At 43.3% G+C, this 18,648-nt stretch overlaps 1 protein-coding gene across 1 annotated transcript in view; it reads right to left on the minus strand.

Annotated features, from left to right (window-relative positions):
• Positions 1 to 18,648, minus strand: part of COL4A1 (collagen type IV alpha 1 chain) — a 156,618-nt gene that overhangs the window by 21,649 nt on the left and 116,321 nt on the right. Inside the window, exons 16-30 of the mRNA XM_019644753.1 lie at positions 17,003 to 17,086; positions 16,377 to 16,447; positions 11,709 to 11,900; positions 10,983 to 11,151; positions 8,546 to 8,638; positions 8,353 to 8,457; positions 6,374 to 6,471; positions 4,343 to 4,493; positions 3,996 to 4,109; positions 3,046 to 3,213; positions 2,840 to 2,929; positions 1,585 to 1,737; positions 1,324 to 1,422; positions 1,119 to 1,208; positions 13 to 152 (exon numbers count right to left, since the gene is read on the minus strand). Of these exons, the coding sequence (XP_019500298.1) occupies positions 13 to 152; positions 1,119 to 1,208; positions 1,324 to 1,422; positions 1,585 to 1,737; positions 2,840 to 2,929; positions 3,046 to 3,213; positions 3,996 to 4,109; positions 4,343 to 4,493; positions 6,374 to 6,471; positions 8,353 to 8,457; positions 8,546 to 8,638; positions 10,983 to 11,151; positions 11,709 to 11,900; positions 16,377 to 16,447; positions 17,003 to 17,086 (1,817 nt within the window). The remainder of the gene's footprint in view (positions 1 to 12; positions 153 to 1,118; positions 1,209 to 1,323; positions 1,423 to 1,584; positions 1,738 to 2,839; positions 2,930 to 3,045; positions 3,214 to 3,995; positions 4,110 to 4,342; positions 4,494 to 6,373; positions 6,472 to 8,352; positions 8,458 to 8,545; positions 8,639 to 10,982; positions 11,152 to 11,708; positions 11,901 to 16,376; positions 16,448 to 17,002; positions 17,087 to 18,648) is intronic.

An 18,648-nucleotide genomic window follows, 5' to 3' on the forward strand; every position in this document is an offset into this window, starting at 1 on the left:
GGATGCTGTTACCTTGTCCCCGGGCCGTCCCGGAATTCCAATGCCAGGTAGGCCTGCCTGTCCTTTCTCCCCTTTTGCTCCTTTGCCGCCAGGTAAGCCAGGGACCCCCTGCGGGCCAGGGATTCCAGGCACACCTTTTTCCCCAGGTGTTCCTATAAACACAAACAATTGAAACTGAAATGTGTGATGAGTGGGGGCTAAGATGAAGAATAAAAAAGCACCTTGATGACCAGCCAAGAATGAGGTAAACAAGTAAACCTTCATTGATCAATCTGTCAGTCATCCAGGCAGACGCCAATCACCCACATCACATTAGAGCCACACCAGAAAATGTTTCTCCTGTCTTTTTAAAAGATACTCATTTCATAAAGAGAGAGAAGAAATACATTAACTGCTTAGCATATTTGCTATTGCAACAGCATAAAAAAAAATGACTTTTATGTTCTTTATTCTACAATCAACTCACATTATCCCAGTGTATCAGAGGGGTGGTGAGGCAGGCCATGAAGAATAAACATATACTTGATTTCCTAACGTATGTGGGTAGCCATATCTATTTATAAATAAGCATTAATGGCAGTCTAGATTCCTGTTTTGCCTTGCCTTCCCTAAGTGAGCTCTGAGAAGCACTCACACCCAGACCAATCCACAGGCCTGAGCTCTCTGCCTTCTTTCACGTGCCTCCTCCCCAGTTCCTGTCACTGCAGCAAATGCTGATGGCAAAGCACTGAGGCCAGTTCAGAGTTGGGGCAGAGGAGCCCAGAGGGTTCTTATGAGCTAACATCAAAGGGCTTTCGAGGCATGAGATGACAAAACAGAATGAAAATTAAACATCTGGTGAGATAACAGCCAACTAGATAATCTCTGAGAGATAATAGAAAGTTGATGCTTTATGTTATTGTGATTTTTCTTTTTAGCAATGGTCATTGTGTCAGCAAAATGCCATCCATTCGTAGGCAGGAGCCATAAGTAATTAAAGATGTGAGTTTGTGTAAAAAACACATACATCTGCCTGGATTATGTCCACCGTGCAGTGGATCTCATTCTGCAGACCCGTCCCACCAGCACCAGCACGTGCATGTGCTAGAAAGAAGATGCCTTTTCTAAGTCCAATGTACCTGGCAGGCCCATTCCGCCAACTGATCCTTTAGGTCCAGGAAGTCCTGGAGAACCTGGGGTTCCGCTTATGCCTGGATCACCTTTAGGTCCTAAAATAATAAAGAGAAAAACCAAACAGGTTAATCATGCCTATGAAAAGTGTCAGGTAACGTTTCCTCAGCATGCGCTCCTGCTGTGTTGGTGAACTTGAGCTCCACTCCATACCTGGCTGCCCAGGATGCCCTGCTTGACCATCCTTTCCGGGCACTCCTGGGGTTCCAGGGTCTCCTCGGGATCCTTTATCACCAGTTGGCCCAATTTGTCCTACATAACACAGAAAAAAAATAATGATGACCCATGTCTGCTTAAAATAAGGCAAACTGTTGCAGAAACACAGGTTGGTTTGATATGTGTGGAGATCTAAATAACTGGTTAAGTACACTGTTCTATTAATATCTCTATTGTTAAGACCTTCCTCCAAGTTACCTTTTTCTCCTTGGTCTCCCTTCTGACCCTTCATACTGCCCATGTCCACCTTATCCATGGACCCAGGCTTGCCAGGGAGACCAACATCTCCTTTATCACCCTTGAAGCCAGGGTCTCCCCTGGGTCCCGAGGAGCCTGGAAAGCCGTGGTCCCCTACAGAGGAAAGAGAAAGCACGCAGTGAGACATGGCCAAGTGTCTCAGAGACTGTGACACAGTGTGGCATTCTTTCTGGCTACTAGAAAAAGCTGCTAAAGAAGGTACAAAGAACTAGTAGCCACAAAAACAAATGAAGAAACAAAACTCATAGACACAGACAATAGTTTAGTGGTTACCAAAAGGTAAGGCGGGGGGAAGGGGGGTGGTAGATGAGGGTAAAAGGGATCAAATATATGGTGATGGAAGGAGAACTGACTCTGGGTGGTGAACACACAATGTGATATATAGATGATGTATTACAGAATTGTACATTTGAAACCTATGTAACTTTGCTAACAATTGTCCCTCAATAAACTTAAAAAAAAAAAAAAACTAATAGCCTGTCCAAAAATGGCATTAAATAGGGAGCGTCTGACTTACCCCAGATAAATGAACAAGAAAGCCATTTTCTAGAATTCATAATTTGCTAACAATAATTCTAATATATGTAACTTTGCTTATTAGTTTAAATAATTTATATTTTCTCTTCTTCCTAAATACCTTTATTACTCCTGTTCATAGTGCCCCTCTATTCTATACAAAATAATAGAATAGGAATTTTGCTGTTCTACTGAACAAATGACCATTTTATGTCTCATATTCAAAGTTAATATCTTTTAAAAAAGTTATTTTGGACCAATTTCAAATGACAAGATAAGAAATAAAAAATAAGACTTATAAATTTGCCCAGTTTGCTAATTTGATTCTAATGACTCTGTTCCTATGGCCTAGAATAAATCAAGATTCACCATTTCTCAAAACAATAACCAGACAAACCAAAAACCCAGAATCTCTAGGATCTCAACTGTGCCAATAAGGAAAACCTGAAACCTGTCTTCTCTCTGATTTGTTGGCAGAGCACAGCCTTTAATTGCGCACACACACTGTGCACCATGAATTCCTACTAGAAGAGGAGGTCTTCTAGATAGATCCTTGCTTGGTCATCTTCTTTCCCCTGCCTGTTGAAATGAAATGTGATCTACAACCACTGGAGAATCTTCCAAGAAGCATCAAGACATAGACATAAGACAGGCTTTTCTGGAATTACCAGCTCCCTACCTTTTGCACCAGGCAATCCTGGCACACCCGCTGGTCCTGGAGAGCCAGGCTGCCCCGGGGTCCCCATGACGCCCATCTCTCCCTTGGGACCTGTGGCCAGATGGAAGGACTGTAAACACTGATGGCAGACGCTAAGGGTCATAAACAAGACAAGATAAGATGTCTCCTCAGCATGGATTTGGGGCAGGAGTTCACAAATAATTTACCTGGAAACCCAGGAAGTCCAGGGGTCCCCTGCTGTCCAGGAAGACCAGGAAGCCCCGACTGTCCCGTGAGGCCAGGGAGCCCTTGAGTCCCTTTATCTCCTTTTGGGCCCGGCATGTCCAAGCCTGGGAATCCAGGAAAGCCCTTCTCTCCTTTCACTCCAGGAGGGCCTGAAGGCAGATAAAGAGCAAATAACCATTAGCAGGATTTGCAGAATGCTCTACAGTGCACTTTACTGGGTTAATTGCTACTTTCTGCACAAAGTATGTGAATGTGCCCATGTTGGGGGTCAGAATGGCTTCCACCTTCTCAGATAGTGGTGTTTGGGGCCATCGAGGCAGTCAATGGCTAAATAATGTCCCAAGACAAAGGCCCTCCTTTCCACCATCAGGAGTCAATAATTGCCACTCGAAGGGCCACCGGCCTCCCTGCAGTATTTAGACTGAAGACTAGCTTCCCTTCAGCTACTCTTCACTGATTGTATTGCCCTATTCCATCATCACTGTCTTAGCTCTTAAATTATTATTAAAGGCAAAGGAAGCTTCTAGACATGGACTCAGTTTAAGTTATCCATAATTTATTAACGCTCTTATGGAAAGATAACATAGAGACAGCAATCANTATTCCATCATCACTGTCTTAGCTCTTAAATTATTATTAAAGGCAAAGGAAGCTTCTAGACATGGACTCAGTTTAAGTTATCCATAATTTATTAACGCTCTTATGGAAAGATAACATAGAGACAGCAATCAGTTTGAATTTGAAAAAAGTTATTGACTGTACAACAAAGGGGAGGTCTCTTCGGAATGTAAACCTAGCTCAATGGCAGGAAAAGATACCTGCGACTACATTTAAACAAACAACCAAACTTATTTCCACAAAACAGAGAGCTAATCTCCCCTTCATGGAGACTCCAGCATCAGCTCCTATCCCATTATGAATGTCACATCACCTGATGACCCTGGTGGCCCTTGTCTTCCAGGGGGACCCATCACTCCAGGGGGGCCAATTCCAGGAACGCCTGGAGCTCCTTTGAGACCTTGTAATCCAGGAGGCCCTGGGTCACCTGGATGGGGAAGAAATTGTGAATAAACTGTATGGCGACCACAGCATGTTTCACAGCTTATGCTGCTCATTTACATAATAACCCACAACAATAGAAAACCATTGCTCTAGTCTTCTAGGATTTTCATCATTCATTCACAAAATACTTACTAAAAACCTAAGAGATGCTCTGGGGACACAAAAATCAACAGGCCCAGTCTTTGCCACAGTCTAGATTTATCTGTAAGAAGTTACCTCTGATTCCCTGAAGGCCGGGGGGCCCGACAGCTCCATGCTCTCCGGGAATGCCTGGTCCCCCAATGTTTCCCTTCTCCCCGGGTGTACCAGGAATGCCGGGAAGACCTGGTAATCCTTTGAGTCCTGGCAGACCAATTCCAGGCTCTCCCTGGAAATTCCCAAAGCATAGAGAAACAAGTTAACCAGCAAAGCCCATGATTATATCAAGCCAAGAGCACAAGTGCAGACTGTTAATATTTAATAACATCTGTCCAACCTTCTTTTTCTTCAGTTTGCAAAGCTTCCTCACACCTACTATTTCATTTCAGTCTCATCAAGCCAAAAAAAGTAGATAATTTTTATTATTTTCATTTTACAAAGGAGGAGAACCAAGGCTCCCCACAGCTGGATGACTTGTCCAATGTTATGGAGGCAGGATCCCCACCCGAGTCTCCTGGCCCCTCAACTCTGCTGCCTGGTGTCTGTGAAGAGCTGACTCCAAATAACAGATGAAACCCCAAATGTGATTTGTGACCAGGTAAATGATATCTTCTGAAGAGGTGAGAAAAATGCCAGGACTGGAACAGGATACCAGCTATGTATTTTTTTGTTTAAAGGAAGGTTTTAACATCAAATTGAACACTTAAAATTGTTATTTCATTAATCAAAAGGCTTTGACAACTACAGATGATTAAAATAAAGGGAGCATTTTGAGTGTCCAGGGGTGCTTCCAAAACAGCCCCAACTGAGGCGCCGACATAGGCCATGTGAAGCGGGAGGCAGACATTACATCACAGTGCCCCTCTGGTGTCCACTGCAAGTGACAACGTCCAGATGAGGATTATTTGGAAAGGAGCAGACATTGGTGACTTCTCTATACATCCCAGCAGGAAATTTACAAAATAGAAGGAATACAATTTAAGGGGTTTTTGAAAAAGCACAGTATTTTAAACCATAAACGAAATCCTTAATTTCAATTCCATTCAGTATTTACTAACTCATGACCCTTACGTGTTTAAGGTGATTCACATGTCACCACTGCTAACTATTATAATTTTTCAAATCAAGTGCAGGTTAGAAAGGAAAGCTAGTGGAATGTTATATACAGACAGGCTTCCAGAGGCTTCTCCTCCATCTCATCCACATGGAGCAGGGACACCATGAGGTTAGGTGTTTCTCAGGAGGGCGCTTCCCCGGGCTCACTGAGGCACAGCTGCCTCCGGGTGCACCTGCCCGATCCCCACAGCCTTACCTGCCCTACCCAAAAGAAAGGGAACAGACCAGTGTACTTCTATGGCTGGCAAGGGATTGCCCTTGAGCGTTTCTCCCATTTAGGACCTGCGCCTTCCAACAATTGCACTTCCCTTCCTTATAATCAGAACAGGAAAGGATCTAACCAACAGTCACCTACGCTTGCTGAGCAGAATTTCAAGTGTCAGCAATTGGGCAGAGAGATATTTGAGGGCAAGGAGAGTCCTGAAGTCACACTAACCCAGGGGTCCCCAGCCAAGGCCATTTTGACCCCCAGGAGACATTTGGTAATGTCCAGAGATATTTTTGGTTGTCACAGTTGGGGGTGGGGGGTGAGGGTTGGGTGCTCCTTTGGCATCTGTGGGTAGAGGTCATAGAAGAGGCTGTTAAAACCCCACAATGTTTGGGGTAGCCCCCATCACAAAGAATCACAGGGACAGCAAGTCAATAATGTGGAGGCTTAGAAACCCCGTGCTAGACCCTCCCTAGGGCACTGGTATGTCTTGCAGGACAGTAGCTTTCAACAGCTTTCTTCTGCCACTTGCAGTAAGACAGACTTTATACACTGTGATCCAGTATACACAAGCAAGAACATACTCATAAAGCGGAAACAAATGATTCTCCCCAAAACATTTATTGCCATGTGCTGTGTACTTTGGTATTTGCTATTCTATGCTAGTTCATTAAAAAACAAAACATGCTGATCCCACATATCCTGTGAGAGTAACACAAACTTTATGTGTCCAATTAATCACCAGGATGGAAGAAACAGCAATCTAGGGAACACTTGGTACCCACCTTTTGGCCAGGCACACCTGGGTTGCCAGGTAAGCCAGTAAGTCCTGGGCGACCTGGATTCCCCGGAAGTCCCGCATCTCCAGGTAAGCCATCAACACCTGTTTTAAAGAAACAAACAAAACATTAATGAAATACTGCCGTTCCCCACTTTCTTCTTCTTTTACATGTGCCCAAATGTATCTGAACTGGTTTGATGGCCAATAGCAAGAAGGCCCTATCGAGGTGGTTGTAAGAGGAAGATGAGACCATCGTCATGGGGGTGCCACCAATGCCACCTGGGGCAGCTCGGGCACCATGGACCACTCTCAGTGCCTGCAGCCCCCTCTTCTTTCTCTCTCACACGTATCCTTCTCCCTTCCTTTTCTTCTACTCACTTTGAAATTTTCTTCCCTGTCCTATTCCACCCAAACAAACACTTTGGCATTTGCAGACTAAGAATGACAGTTTAGGCTCTTAATACTCCACGTGTGGCCATGGGTCAGGAACATGGCTATCACCTTGTTAGAAATCCAGCCTGGATCTACTGAAGCAGACCCACACTTTAACAAGATCTCGCATGATTCGTGGATGCGTTAAAGTTTTGAGAAGCACTGCTTCAAACCATTGGTTCTCAAACGAGCCCTCACCACACTGGAGGTACTTGGGGATATTTGGAGATTGAGTCCCAACCAAGTGGTTTTGATGAGCTTTCTGACAGCGGCCCACTTGGCTCTAATGTGCAGCAAAGTCTAAGAGCCGTTGGTTTTCACTCTTCCTGTGGGATGCGGAGGTCCATGATATGCGGTCATTTGTAAGTTTGCAGAAGCACAAACCTAAATCGCATGTGCGGTAGGGCTGTTGTGCCAAGGGGCCCTGACAGGGAGCGGCCCTCACTGCCCAGCAGCATCGCATCTCCAGGCAGCTTTGTGTGATGTGGGCAAAGGGCCTCTAAGTAAGCAGACCTTCATCAGCTAAATTCTACCTGTCATGATGGCAATGGTATGGCTCTCGTATGGAATACAGTGGGGTTCATGAACTTGCAGAAGGCCTAAGCACTGTCCCTTGTGAACTTGGAAGGTCACCAAGGACCTTCTGCCCTTTAAGACTGACAGAAGTGGCCACGTGCATGGGAGGGTATTATGTGGCTTCTGGAGGAAACGGGCTGCTGTCTCCTGTCCTCTAGGCATGAAGGCCTGTATCCATGAGAGTGGGTGTGATGCAGTGCCTCTAGACAAGAAGCCGAGAGCCTGGAGAAGCCTTTAAACTAAGTTTTGGCCAAATGGCCAGGAAAACTGGGGTCAGGATGCCGGCCGTTATGGCTCACAGCACCTGCTCAGTCCGCTATACCAACGGCACGTCTCTACATTGAGATCTACATGAAGAACTGGTAAACTAAGAAAGCAACAAAAAGGGTGAAATGGTCCTCTTTATTGCCTTACAATTTTCAGAAAAAAGTACTGGATGTCAAATGTCAGCACTCTGTGGGGATGCTGGCCCCACAGCGGAGGGGTCTGCGGCCCAGGGTGAAGCTCCCTCCTCGTGTGCCCCACACCCTCCTCTTGGCCTTTCCCCTGACTTGCACACCCAGCAGGCTGTCTATCTCCTCCACTGATAAGAGAGGCCTTCCTTGAAGGTGGATATAGACAAATCGGCACCTGCCAGGTTCCTGGATGCTTCCGGTCCCTAACGTTCCGACTCCTTCCCAACCAAAGCGCTCCGCTGACAGGCACCGTTTCCCCCATGGCCTTGGTGACAGAAATCACCATCCCCCATACTGCACAGCTCATTGGCCAGCCTCCCCTTAACTGCACACTCACTAACTTACATCGTGTAGTCATGTCTATTGCCTCTTTTCCTCATACAATTCAAGTAAAGATGAACGGAGAGACCACAGCCCTTGGCGCTGACCAGCCAGGGGCTGAATGCCACCAGTGGGGCCCACGTGGGCCATGGCCAGAGCAATGGTCCCGCTCACAGCTGGACTCATCCTACAGGTTTACCTTTGGGGCCTGGAGGCCCTGGAAATCCAATGCCAGGCTGGCCAACAGCGCCCTTCTCTCCTGGGAGGCCTGGCCTTCCTGGGGTTCCAGGAAAGCCTCGGTCACCTGTTGTGAGCAAGACCAGTGGTCAGTGTGAAAAAAATGAAAGACTGTTACAATTGAATCTCCAGGTGAAGTAGAACTCTAAAAGTACCTTGGGGCCCTTCAAAACCTGGGGACCCTGGAAGTCCTTGTGTTCCAGGGGGACCAGGTAAAGGCATGACTCTTCCTGCTTCACCTCTGAGACCTGGGAAAAGAAGAGCAAAGACACAGTGTGAGCATGGCAGCACGTCCCCCGAGAGTACTCTGTGTACCCAGGCTGAAGCCTCCATCTGCACACCTCCATTTCTTCCCTCTGCTTTTTCTAGAGTTTTTCACAGAGGTTCCTCCTTGCCCCAAAATTTATGTCCAACGTGACCTAAATTTGTTTGACACAGGAATTCCTTAAAAGTCCAAAATAAGAGTCACAAAAGCTGAAAATCTACAATAACATAAAAGGTGAGATGGCCCTGGGTAATTTCTTAGTTAATCTGTCAAAACACTTTTATTGTTCTCTCTCAATTTCTCAGACAGCACTAATTCTAAACCGACCTAAATTACGTTCATCTGGTGGTAAATTATCTTCACAATATGCTAAGTGGATAATTATGCATTATTCGGAACACGGAACAGTGCAGCTAGATATGCAGTTGTGTGCTATCTCAGAGCAGCACGAGCTAGGAGATGCCAGCCCAGCCCCCTCGGTGTTTGTGCCTGAGAGATCCACAGGGCGTCAGGATTTAGCTGTTAAGAAAGGACCAAAGGGTTCACCTCCAAGAATGTGTGTACTGACTCTCCACATACCTCATAAGGATTCAAGATACGTAGGGCCTCCCAGTGACAGCCAAGACATTCTTTAGCTGGCTTGTGAGAAATGCCTACCAACTGATCCCAGCACTTATTTGCTATCAGTTCCAGCCCTGAGAACAAGGCTTTTATGATCACCAGAGTAAACAGAGTTCTGGCAGATCAAACAAGGTCGGGTTTCTAATCCAAAAGCTGACTGGGTCTGGGTGGCTAAGAAACTCTACAGAAAATGTGGACAACTGATCAACAGCACTGTCAACAACACGTCCTTCAGGAACCTTCTTCCCCATCCTGCAAGGATGTGTCTGTAAGTGCCCCAGTTGGTTTTTCTGATGGTAGAGTCTAGCCAAGAAAAAAATCTGATTTCTTTTCACACTCTGCAAGTTTTCAGATTCCATAAGCACAAAGAACACTTAATGTGTTGATTTTGGAACCAGGAGCTGTGGGGAAGGGATCAGAGGTCTTTTTTCAAATACTGGGGATCAAATCCAGTGTTTCCCTGCCCCCAAAGGAGTCACAAAACAGACATTTCTTGCTAAACAAAGAACAATTATCAATAGGGCCATAACTTGGTGCTAAGCAACCAATGTTCTCACAAACAATGAGAATCATAAGATACAACAGGATGCTAAACTTGGACTTCCATCAAAGACTAGTTAATATTTCCTGTATCAGAGTACTTATGAACTTTATGCTATGTTATAACAAGGAAATAATAATTCCCAATGGGGGCAGGAATTGATAATATGGGCTAGATATAGGGCTGGTGACAGAATGGGCAAATCTGTGAGCAAGAAGTAATTGCTTTTACAGAGTTCTTGTTGGATATTTTGACTATCCAGCTACTTAGTATGTTTTTCAACATTTACTAGTCACACAATTTTAATCACCCAAAGTCCTCTCATTCATTTTTATAACTTTTAAAACATGTCTTAGTAAAGCATACTTCCTTCCCTCCTCTATACTTAAGCCATTCCTGGCCTCTACTCTTCTCATTCCAGGATTCTCTAGGGAATGACATGAGTGTTCTTCTACCCTGAATCATAGTCAACTAATGAATTGTTGAGAGCCTACTGTGTGCAAGGCCTGGGGCTTGCCCTGTGCACTTTTGTCCCTGGTAATAAGGATGTAATAGAGAATGTCTGGGAGAAACCCTCACACAGTCCTTTGCCCACATTCTCTGCCAAACGCTGAACATGAGTTCCAGGAGGGTAGGGCTACATCTGTCTTGCTTATTGCTCTCTGATCACCACTTAGCAGTGCTTAGCACACGGAATCTCATCAACAACAATCAGCAAATGACTGAAACCAACATGGAATTAAATACCAAAAGTGAAGTTGACGCTGCTATAGAATTAGTAACAGGCAGGGACATATCAGTGGAGAGGTGGAGAGTACATTGCTTGGGACAGCCAGAAACTGAAACGGACTGCGCATTGGGGAAACAGAAAATAGATGATGAGGAAAAAATGGGCTTATGTTGGTATCACTTTCGCATAAAAGGCTGACTTGAGCTGGTATATACTGTATACTTATTATAAGAAAAATGATCTATAAATTCAAATTCTTTTCAGTCAGATCCTACACATTACCTGGCCCATCTTATATATAAACAAATGGAGGTACAGAGAAGAAAAAAAAAAAAAACGTGTCCCGGTCACGCCTAGAAGAAATGAAACCAAACCCATGTCCCCGTGTTGCTGAACCCAGGGTTCCTGGGCACCTTTGTGGTCCTCAGGCCTCACCTGGCTGGCCTGGGGGTCCAGGGTTTCCTGGAAAGCCTGCTTGTCCTTTATCACCAACAGGACCAATGGGGCCAAACCCTGGAGGTCCAGGAGGGCCGATATCACCACGACTGCCAGGAAATCCAACTCCTCCGGGGGGGCCACGTTCTCCTTTTAGTCCTATTGAACCCTGCAGTGAAAAGGGAAAAAGAAACGTTATCAGTAAACATAACAACACTCCTGTCCATGTCATATTTTTCCACAATCTGTAGTAAATAAGTACCAGAATTTAACTGGTTTATGCTATATATTTACGGCAACTCTTCCACAAAGGTCAACTCGTAGTTAATAAATGAAACCAGTATTCTTTTCTCAAAGCTGAGCAATCATCCTCCTTTCCTTATCGTACATAAGGAGGCACTTCAAAGAGTAAGGTAATTATATCTGGAATCTTCTTTTAAAGGGTGATGGCTTGAACGCCATTAACTTTAAATTTTACCTCCCTTTTGACATATGGAAGTCTTTTCAGTTCCCCCAAATATCTCAGAAGACATTGATCCATTATCATCAACACCATCAATGTAGGTTTGTAGACTTAAATTTTCCCATGAACCATGAAACAAGTGCACATTAAGGACAATCACCATGCAAGTGAAAAATGCATAGATATGATACAAATTATTCATTTCTTCATTCTTTGCATATCCATTTGTAAAGTTCATATTCAAAATCTAGAAATAAACATACCGGGGAGCCTTTGGGGCCAGGCAGACCCGGATGGCCATCTCTTCCAGGAGACCCTGCTCTGCCTGGCATGCCAGGTTGTCCTGGAAAACCTGGGTCTCCTTTGTCACCTTTGAGTTGAATGTCGTAGTAAATTTCGCCAGGTTCTCCCTTGGCTCCAGGCTGGCCCATCAGCCCTGGTACACCTGGAGGGCCCTGCAAGAACAAAACTTAATGGATGCCACTGAAGACATCCACCCACAGAACGAACCAGCATGAATCATTACATAGTGAACAAAAGAAATCAAGAAGCAACCTCCTTGAAAAATGGCAATGTGTTTTGATCTCCTCCTTTATTTTCTAGGAGCAATCCAATAACTCTGTAACAAAGCCCTGATCTGACCTCACTTCTGTGTTTCCCTTAAAAACACTTTAAAAACATCCTTATTAGGTATTCCAAACAGAGACTGGAATAGGACAAGAATAATGTTTGTCACTGGCATCCAGCTCATAGAATGGTCCTTAGGTAACTCTCTTGTCTCTTATAACTGTTAAACATTCACAAGAACATTTTAGCAACTGTTGGAAGGCACTAAATGTGTGACTTCCCAGGCCCAGGAACTAAAGAAACATCTTCTAGGTGCAAATGGTGGTTGAAGCATCAATGAGGGCTTGGACGAGCCATGTTTTCTCTGAGTCTAGTCATTATTAAAATTGCACAGATTTTCTTTTATGCTCACGTCCCAAATTCCGGAAGAGGTAAGGATTTCCAGGGCACCAGAGAGACAGGAAACTCTGGGAAGTGAGCACTGGGCTAGCTCTAAAATTGTTATTTTGAGCAGTCAAATAAATAGAATTGACTTCCCCAAGAGACAAACACTAGAACATTTTACAATTCCTGGAAAGTTAAATCTGCAAGGAATTCCCAAACCCATAGATGGTTTCTCCTGAAGCCACTCTGAGAGTTGGGGCTCACAAGGAAAATAGCCAAGGTTCCAAATAATTGTCTCAATTACTTGTTCTCTTAGGCCTGAGAAAGAAATCTCTCCAGCCTCCCTGCTGATTTAGCAGAATTTAATCTTTTGCACAATTTATTTAATTTGAATTCTTTTCATAAACTCCCTCTCAAATGGTTCTTGGATATATGTGAATCACACACACACACTCACCTCTGTGTGTATGTGTAATATATACTTCTCAAAGGAAGGAGTTAAAAGACAACAGAAATACCCAAATGCATACAATCTTTAGATTTTAAAAATGGCTACCATATATTGTGTGCCTATTATGTGTCCCAATTATTATCATCTCTGATTCTTACCCCAACTCTACAGGGAAAATATTGAAAGCACTCCTCAGCAGATGAGAGAATTAATGCTCAAAGATGCTCAGTGATGTATCCAAGAAAACACAGTCGGAAAGTGCTTATATCTGGTTGCAAACTTGCGCTTTATGCCCACACCACGAGTGCTGAAGAGTTACGTGTTAACTTGTAAAAGCTGCCTATTACACAAATGTGGCGATGAGGCTCACGGAGGTTTAGCAGCCTGCACAAAGTCAAACACCAAATGGCCAATTTGGGACCAACCTAAAAGGGGCCAACTCGCTTTCCTGCCCATATTGCTTCCTAAGAGCTGAAACAATGCCAGCTGAGGAATTAGAGCGACTGTTCTTTCTATACCAAACATGGTGCAGTTACACATTCTTAGATGCACAACCATCGAGTGCACTTCCAGAAGCCTAGAGAGTCGGCAACAAGTATGTACTGCCCAGTACTATTTAAAATATTTAATTAAATGACATTAAAACTTCAGCTTCTTAGCCACACTTCAAGGACTCAATAGGCACCACCGGCCAGTGGCTACCAAACTGGACAGCACAGGTGTGGAACATTTCTATCATGGCAGAGAGTCCTCCTGGACAGATATAGCTGGTCGGAGCTGGCCCTGAGCTGGACATGCCCCTTGTAACACAGGACACTTCACTCAGATCTACTCGAGAAAGGTAGAAGATACCCAGTCTATGTGTTCTTGTCCCAAGCATGGCACACGTTATCTCTAACAGCCACCTCCCAGAGAGTTTAGCAGAGGATCAAGGAAAATTCATTATTTAGTTGAAAGGTATTGTGGTATTTTGTAGCTTTTTCTCTTGAGCTGCTATGCATCCTTAAATCTCAGCTAAAATTAGGTTCCTCTGGTGAAGCCTTTCCTGATAAGTACAGGCTGCTTTCTCCCATATTTCCATGATGTGTTACATAGCCCTTACTATAAAAATTGCCTTTTTTATTGGGAATTTTTGCTTGCATGTCTGTCTTTATACTATTCTTTCAGGGCTTGGAGGGCAGGATAAGGCTTTCTATCTTTGTGTCCTGCATGTCAGCAACTAGGGAGGTGCGGTGTAAGTATATGTTAAACAGGCAATATACACCAATAAAAAATAAATACCAGTGTAAGAAATTATAATCAATATATATTTTTCTCAACCTGGAAGCATCATTACGTTATTTTATGGCAATTATTCACAGCCTGGAAATACAAAATATTCCAATACTATGTGCACAGGATGAGAAAATATACTTTTTTAAATTTTAATAATGATGGCCTTGTCAGCTATCATTCAAGGGGGACATTTAGACTTTCTTGAAAAGGGCCATTTATAACCCTAAGACATTTCATGGGGTTACTGTGCCACAGAAATTCTTAATCCTAAGCGATTCAAAGGTCTTTTGATCCATATCCCTTAAGAGAAATGCTAAGGAATCAAATACTGCCTTGAAAATTTAGCATGGGCTAGATAAATTGGAGAAGATCTGAAAACTATAAGGTCTGCTTCTAAAAAGTGGTGCCACGGTGGGAAGAGCAGGGAGGGGTCCGTTTCAATTACTCACTCCCAAAGACCAGGGGACCAGCTGGAGGCAGCGTGGGCTTCAGCATCTCAGTCAGGAGCCAGCCTCTTGTGATCTGTCCTTCTTTCCCCAAATCAAACACTCGGCTTTCAGAAGGACATGTTATAGAAGTGCTATCCAATTAAACGAAGAATCAGAGCACTTCATGACTTTTTCATTTCACTCTACTTTCTAGTATGTCCCGCTGGTTCCTGGGTGCCTCTTTTAGCCTCTAACCAAATTTGAAATAAGAGAACCACGTTTTTGAACTAGTTAAACCATGGAGCAATGATATAGCTGCAAATAAAAGGAAAATTACTATCTGCGCAATTAAATTCTTTTCCCATAAAACAATTTTGAGAAAAACTTTTTCCATCTACAGAAAGGAGCTCCTGATGGAGAGGGCATGGGGATTAGAATTGTTGTGTATGTTTATTTTCTTTGTTATCATGACTTCTCACAATCCTTTTCTCTCATCTCCTTCCTCTTTATCCATTTTTATTAGATTTGGGGCTGGAGGGCTGGGTATCTGGACTGGGTTTCTGGCTGAGTGAAGGCAGGAAGAATTCCAGAGAGGCCAAGGAGATAAAGACTATGTCCAGAGGTCAAAAGCATCCTTCTCTGGCCCCTTCAAAGCTCTTCCGCCTTTGATCCCCACCGCAGTCAAGGCTTCCCAGCTATGTGAACTTCTAATGTATTGAGAAATATTTTAAACATTTGTGACTTCTTACTTAGCTCCCCAGGCCCCAGGGAAGTTCTGGAAAGCAGAATCTCAAGATCTAACTTCAAAAGGAGAAAACTACTGCTGAATTCCAGTTGTTTCATTCCCATTTCACTTTTGCCCTGACCCGCCGTTATAGAAGCTTCCAGTAATATTTTTTTAAATTACAAATGTTAAAGAGCTACAACAAAAAAGCATAATGCTAAAGATTTTATGTTCAATTTATGACAAAAGAAAAAAAGAAAAGAAAAAGAAAGAAGAGAAAGGAAATGAAAGGAATTTTCAAATGTGGTTAATGCTCACAGAACTTAGAAGAACCAAGAAAATATGAGAACAATACCCTAAAGTTTAAAAGCTTTAGAAATAGGTGATTATACGCAATAAAATAATGTCCTTCAATATTTAAGAGTATTACTATTCTATTCAATGGCTTCTTTTAAAACAAAGTAGAAAAGCTAAGAAGGCTGGTGTTTTGATTAAGTGAAAGTTTTCATGTCCACCTGATTGAGATATTTCATTTACAGATGTGAAAAAGCATCTTGACAAATACATGTCGGTGATAGGAATTTTCAAAATATATATCTGTAAGAATAATTTTTAAATATTTCAAATTCCTAAAAGGAAACAGGTCAATTTTCCTCCATCTCTCCACAGAAGCCATTGGTGCTAAACCTATTCATTAACATAACAAGTTTTAAAATTATCTGATATGATAAGCAATGATTGTGCAGAAGGACAATTCAACTCAACAGTGTAGCTGCTAAGAGGTGACTCTTGGTGGCACCATTTGTTTCAAGAATTCCCAGAGACCCTGTGGGAAAGTGACACAGCATGCGGTTACACCTGAAATTCTGACCAGGTGAGAAGAAAGGCAGCTGAGGTGAGTTCTGGATCCAACAGTCCTGTTCATGCTCAGGTAGAGGAGTGAGGAGGAGCACAGAGAGTAATTCTAGACTGCTGGACAAAGAGATACTTTACCAGCTCCTAAATAAGGCAAAAGCTATATTTGCAAATGGAAAATATCCACTTTTTTGCTTGCTTGATGGCAACTTCTAATATGGATATGAACTCAGACAGGCTTACTTACAGGCACTCCTTCAATACCATCCCTGCCAGGGGAACCTCTGTCACCCTTGGCCCCTGGCTGTCCCGGGAAACCTTTCAATAAGAGACAGAGGAAAAATTACAGTACATCATTGATGAGACACTTTCTAAGAACTCAAAAGCTTTTTAATTTTTTCAAGATTCAAAAGTGCAAAGGTATTTATATGAAGCGGATGATTTTGAAGAATCTCAACAAAGCAATAATGAAAACGCTCAAGATGGGCTCACAAAGGGAAAAAGGGACCCCAAATGTATACAAGTAACACTGAAGCAGGATGTCTGCAAGTTCCCCCACCTCACCCCCAGGGACCACTTCAAGTAAAAATATTCAGTTAACTTCTTTTGAGATAACAAAATTTGTGGAGCTGAGTGAACCGTATGTTGCATATCCTTTCATTAGGAAATTTTGCAACACTGAATTTATGGGCTATCTTGATAATTTTCAACAAAGTAGGAAAATCCTGGAAGAATGGCTTAACGTTTTCATTATTATGCTTTAGTTTTGAATGTAAAAATTTAGGTCTCTCATGGACTAGATAGGTTTCACTGTGAAGGTTCCAACCCACTGAAGCAAATTCTAACCTGGTCCCTTCACATTTGGGGTCTTACCTATTTCTCCTGGGGGTCCCTGTGGCCCGGGGGGTCCACGAAGTCCTGTTAAGTCACAGACGAGGCAACCCTCTCCTTTTTGGCCTAAAAAAGGAAACACAGGGGTACTTATATGTAACACATGAGCAGAAGTCTCTGCAGCATAGTGACAGAATAGAAAAGGGCAAAGAAGAATTTTAATTAATTTTAATTTGATGTATTCAAATCTGTTTTCTCAATTATCTAACCCCTGCTCCCAACTCCTCTAATGGCTAATTCACTGTGTGTCCCTATCATTGGGCACACTTCACAGGTAACCACTGGTGCACTTTCAACAAATCACTAAAAAGTGATCCAGAACTCCATTTTGCCCATTAGCCTGAAAAGTTTTGACTGATATAACTTTGTCCCTAACTCTAAAGCTTCCCATTATTTTTTAGTATTTGTTAGCAAACTGTACATATCACTCCTGGACTTAAACCCACATTACAGGCTGAGAGATGATCATGCAATAAGAAGCCACGAAAGCAAGAACAAATGACTGACCTGACACTGAGATGGAAAAGAAAAGAGATCGCAGCACAGAAAGATAGGAGGAAATGCCTTTCTTTGTAAACTCTAACATCTTGTATCTTGACTTTCAAACTAAGCTAAAAAGTCATTGGGTGTCTTAGATATACCTGTTTCCTAAACTTTAAAATGTTTGGTTTCTAGGCACAAATCAGGTTTAACATAGAGCAGAGCGTACATGGAGAAGCTAAGGCTCAGAAGTCATAGAGGCTGGTCTGCATCACTCTCGTCCCCTTGCCCCGATGGGCGCTCCCCAGCCCCCTGCACTGCTATTGTACACTCCACTCCAGCAGACCCCATTGTCAGGAGCCTAAAAAGGACCGATATGGGCAGCCCATATCGGTACACTGCTTTGTTTTGTGTTCTTCCCAGGGGCAGAACAGGAGCCCATCAGTGGGATGTGTACAAATGTGCACAAGTCGGCTAACAACCCAGCTAAGTTCTGGGCACCTTGGGATTCCATGGGTGTCTCTGCTTGTGAATCTAGAAGTGGGCAGGGAGTGGCACTGCCACTGCCATCTGAGCAGGCTGATGGCCCTCTAGCAGGAATATGAAGACACAGGAAGAAAGTGGCTTCTCTTAGGTTTTGGAGAATGCATAAACAAGATCTCAGGACAAAGAACCTCCTGACCATTGGCTCTGTCATAAAATGGAACAGCCCATCTCAGAAAGTACTAAATACATGGTAACTAGAGAGGTTCATTGAAAACTAAATGACACTCTAATTGGTGGCACACTCCCCACCCCCAATGACTTCTAAGATCATTCCCATCTAAGGTTCTGTAACTTATGTGGCTGTCAAAATTCTAAGATGTTAGCTAAAACTGTTTTCCATGAAGCATGTGATTTTAGACTTTTGAAGAATGAAAGATTCTTTGCAATCCAAAGCCAGAAATGGTACACAATGGGGTAGATTTGGGGGTCGGCCTCCTATTTGTTCTACTCTCTGGGTCCTCAGAGACATATAAATATTGGAATACCCCTTGTTTATTATACTCTAAGACAGGACTGTTGGTGCAGTGATTATGTACTCTTGTTTTCAAGATTGTAAAGGGATTATGATGTGTTCTTTGATGTTACAGCAAACATTTGAAAAA

Source organism: Hipposideros armiger, unplaced genomic scaffold (assembly GCF_001890085.2).
Source record: "Hipposideros armiger isolate ML-2016 unplaced genomic scaffold, ASM189008v1 scaffold_91, whole genome shotgun sequence".
NCBI lineage: Eukaryota > Metazoa > Chordata > Mammalia > Chiroptera > Hipposideridae > Hipposideros > Hipposideros armiger.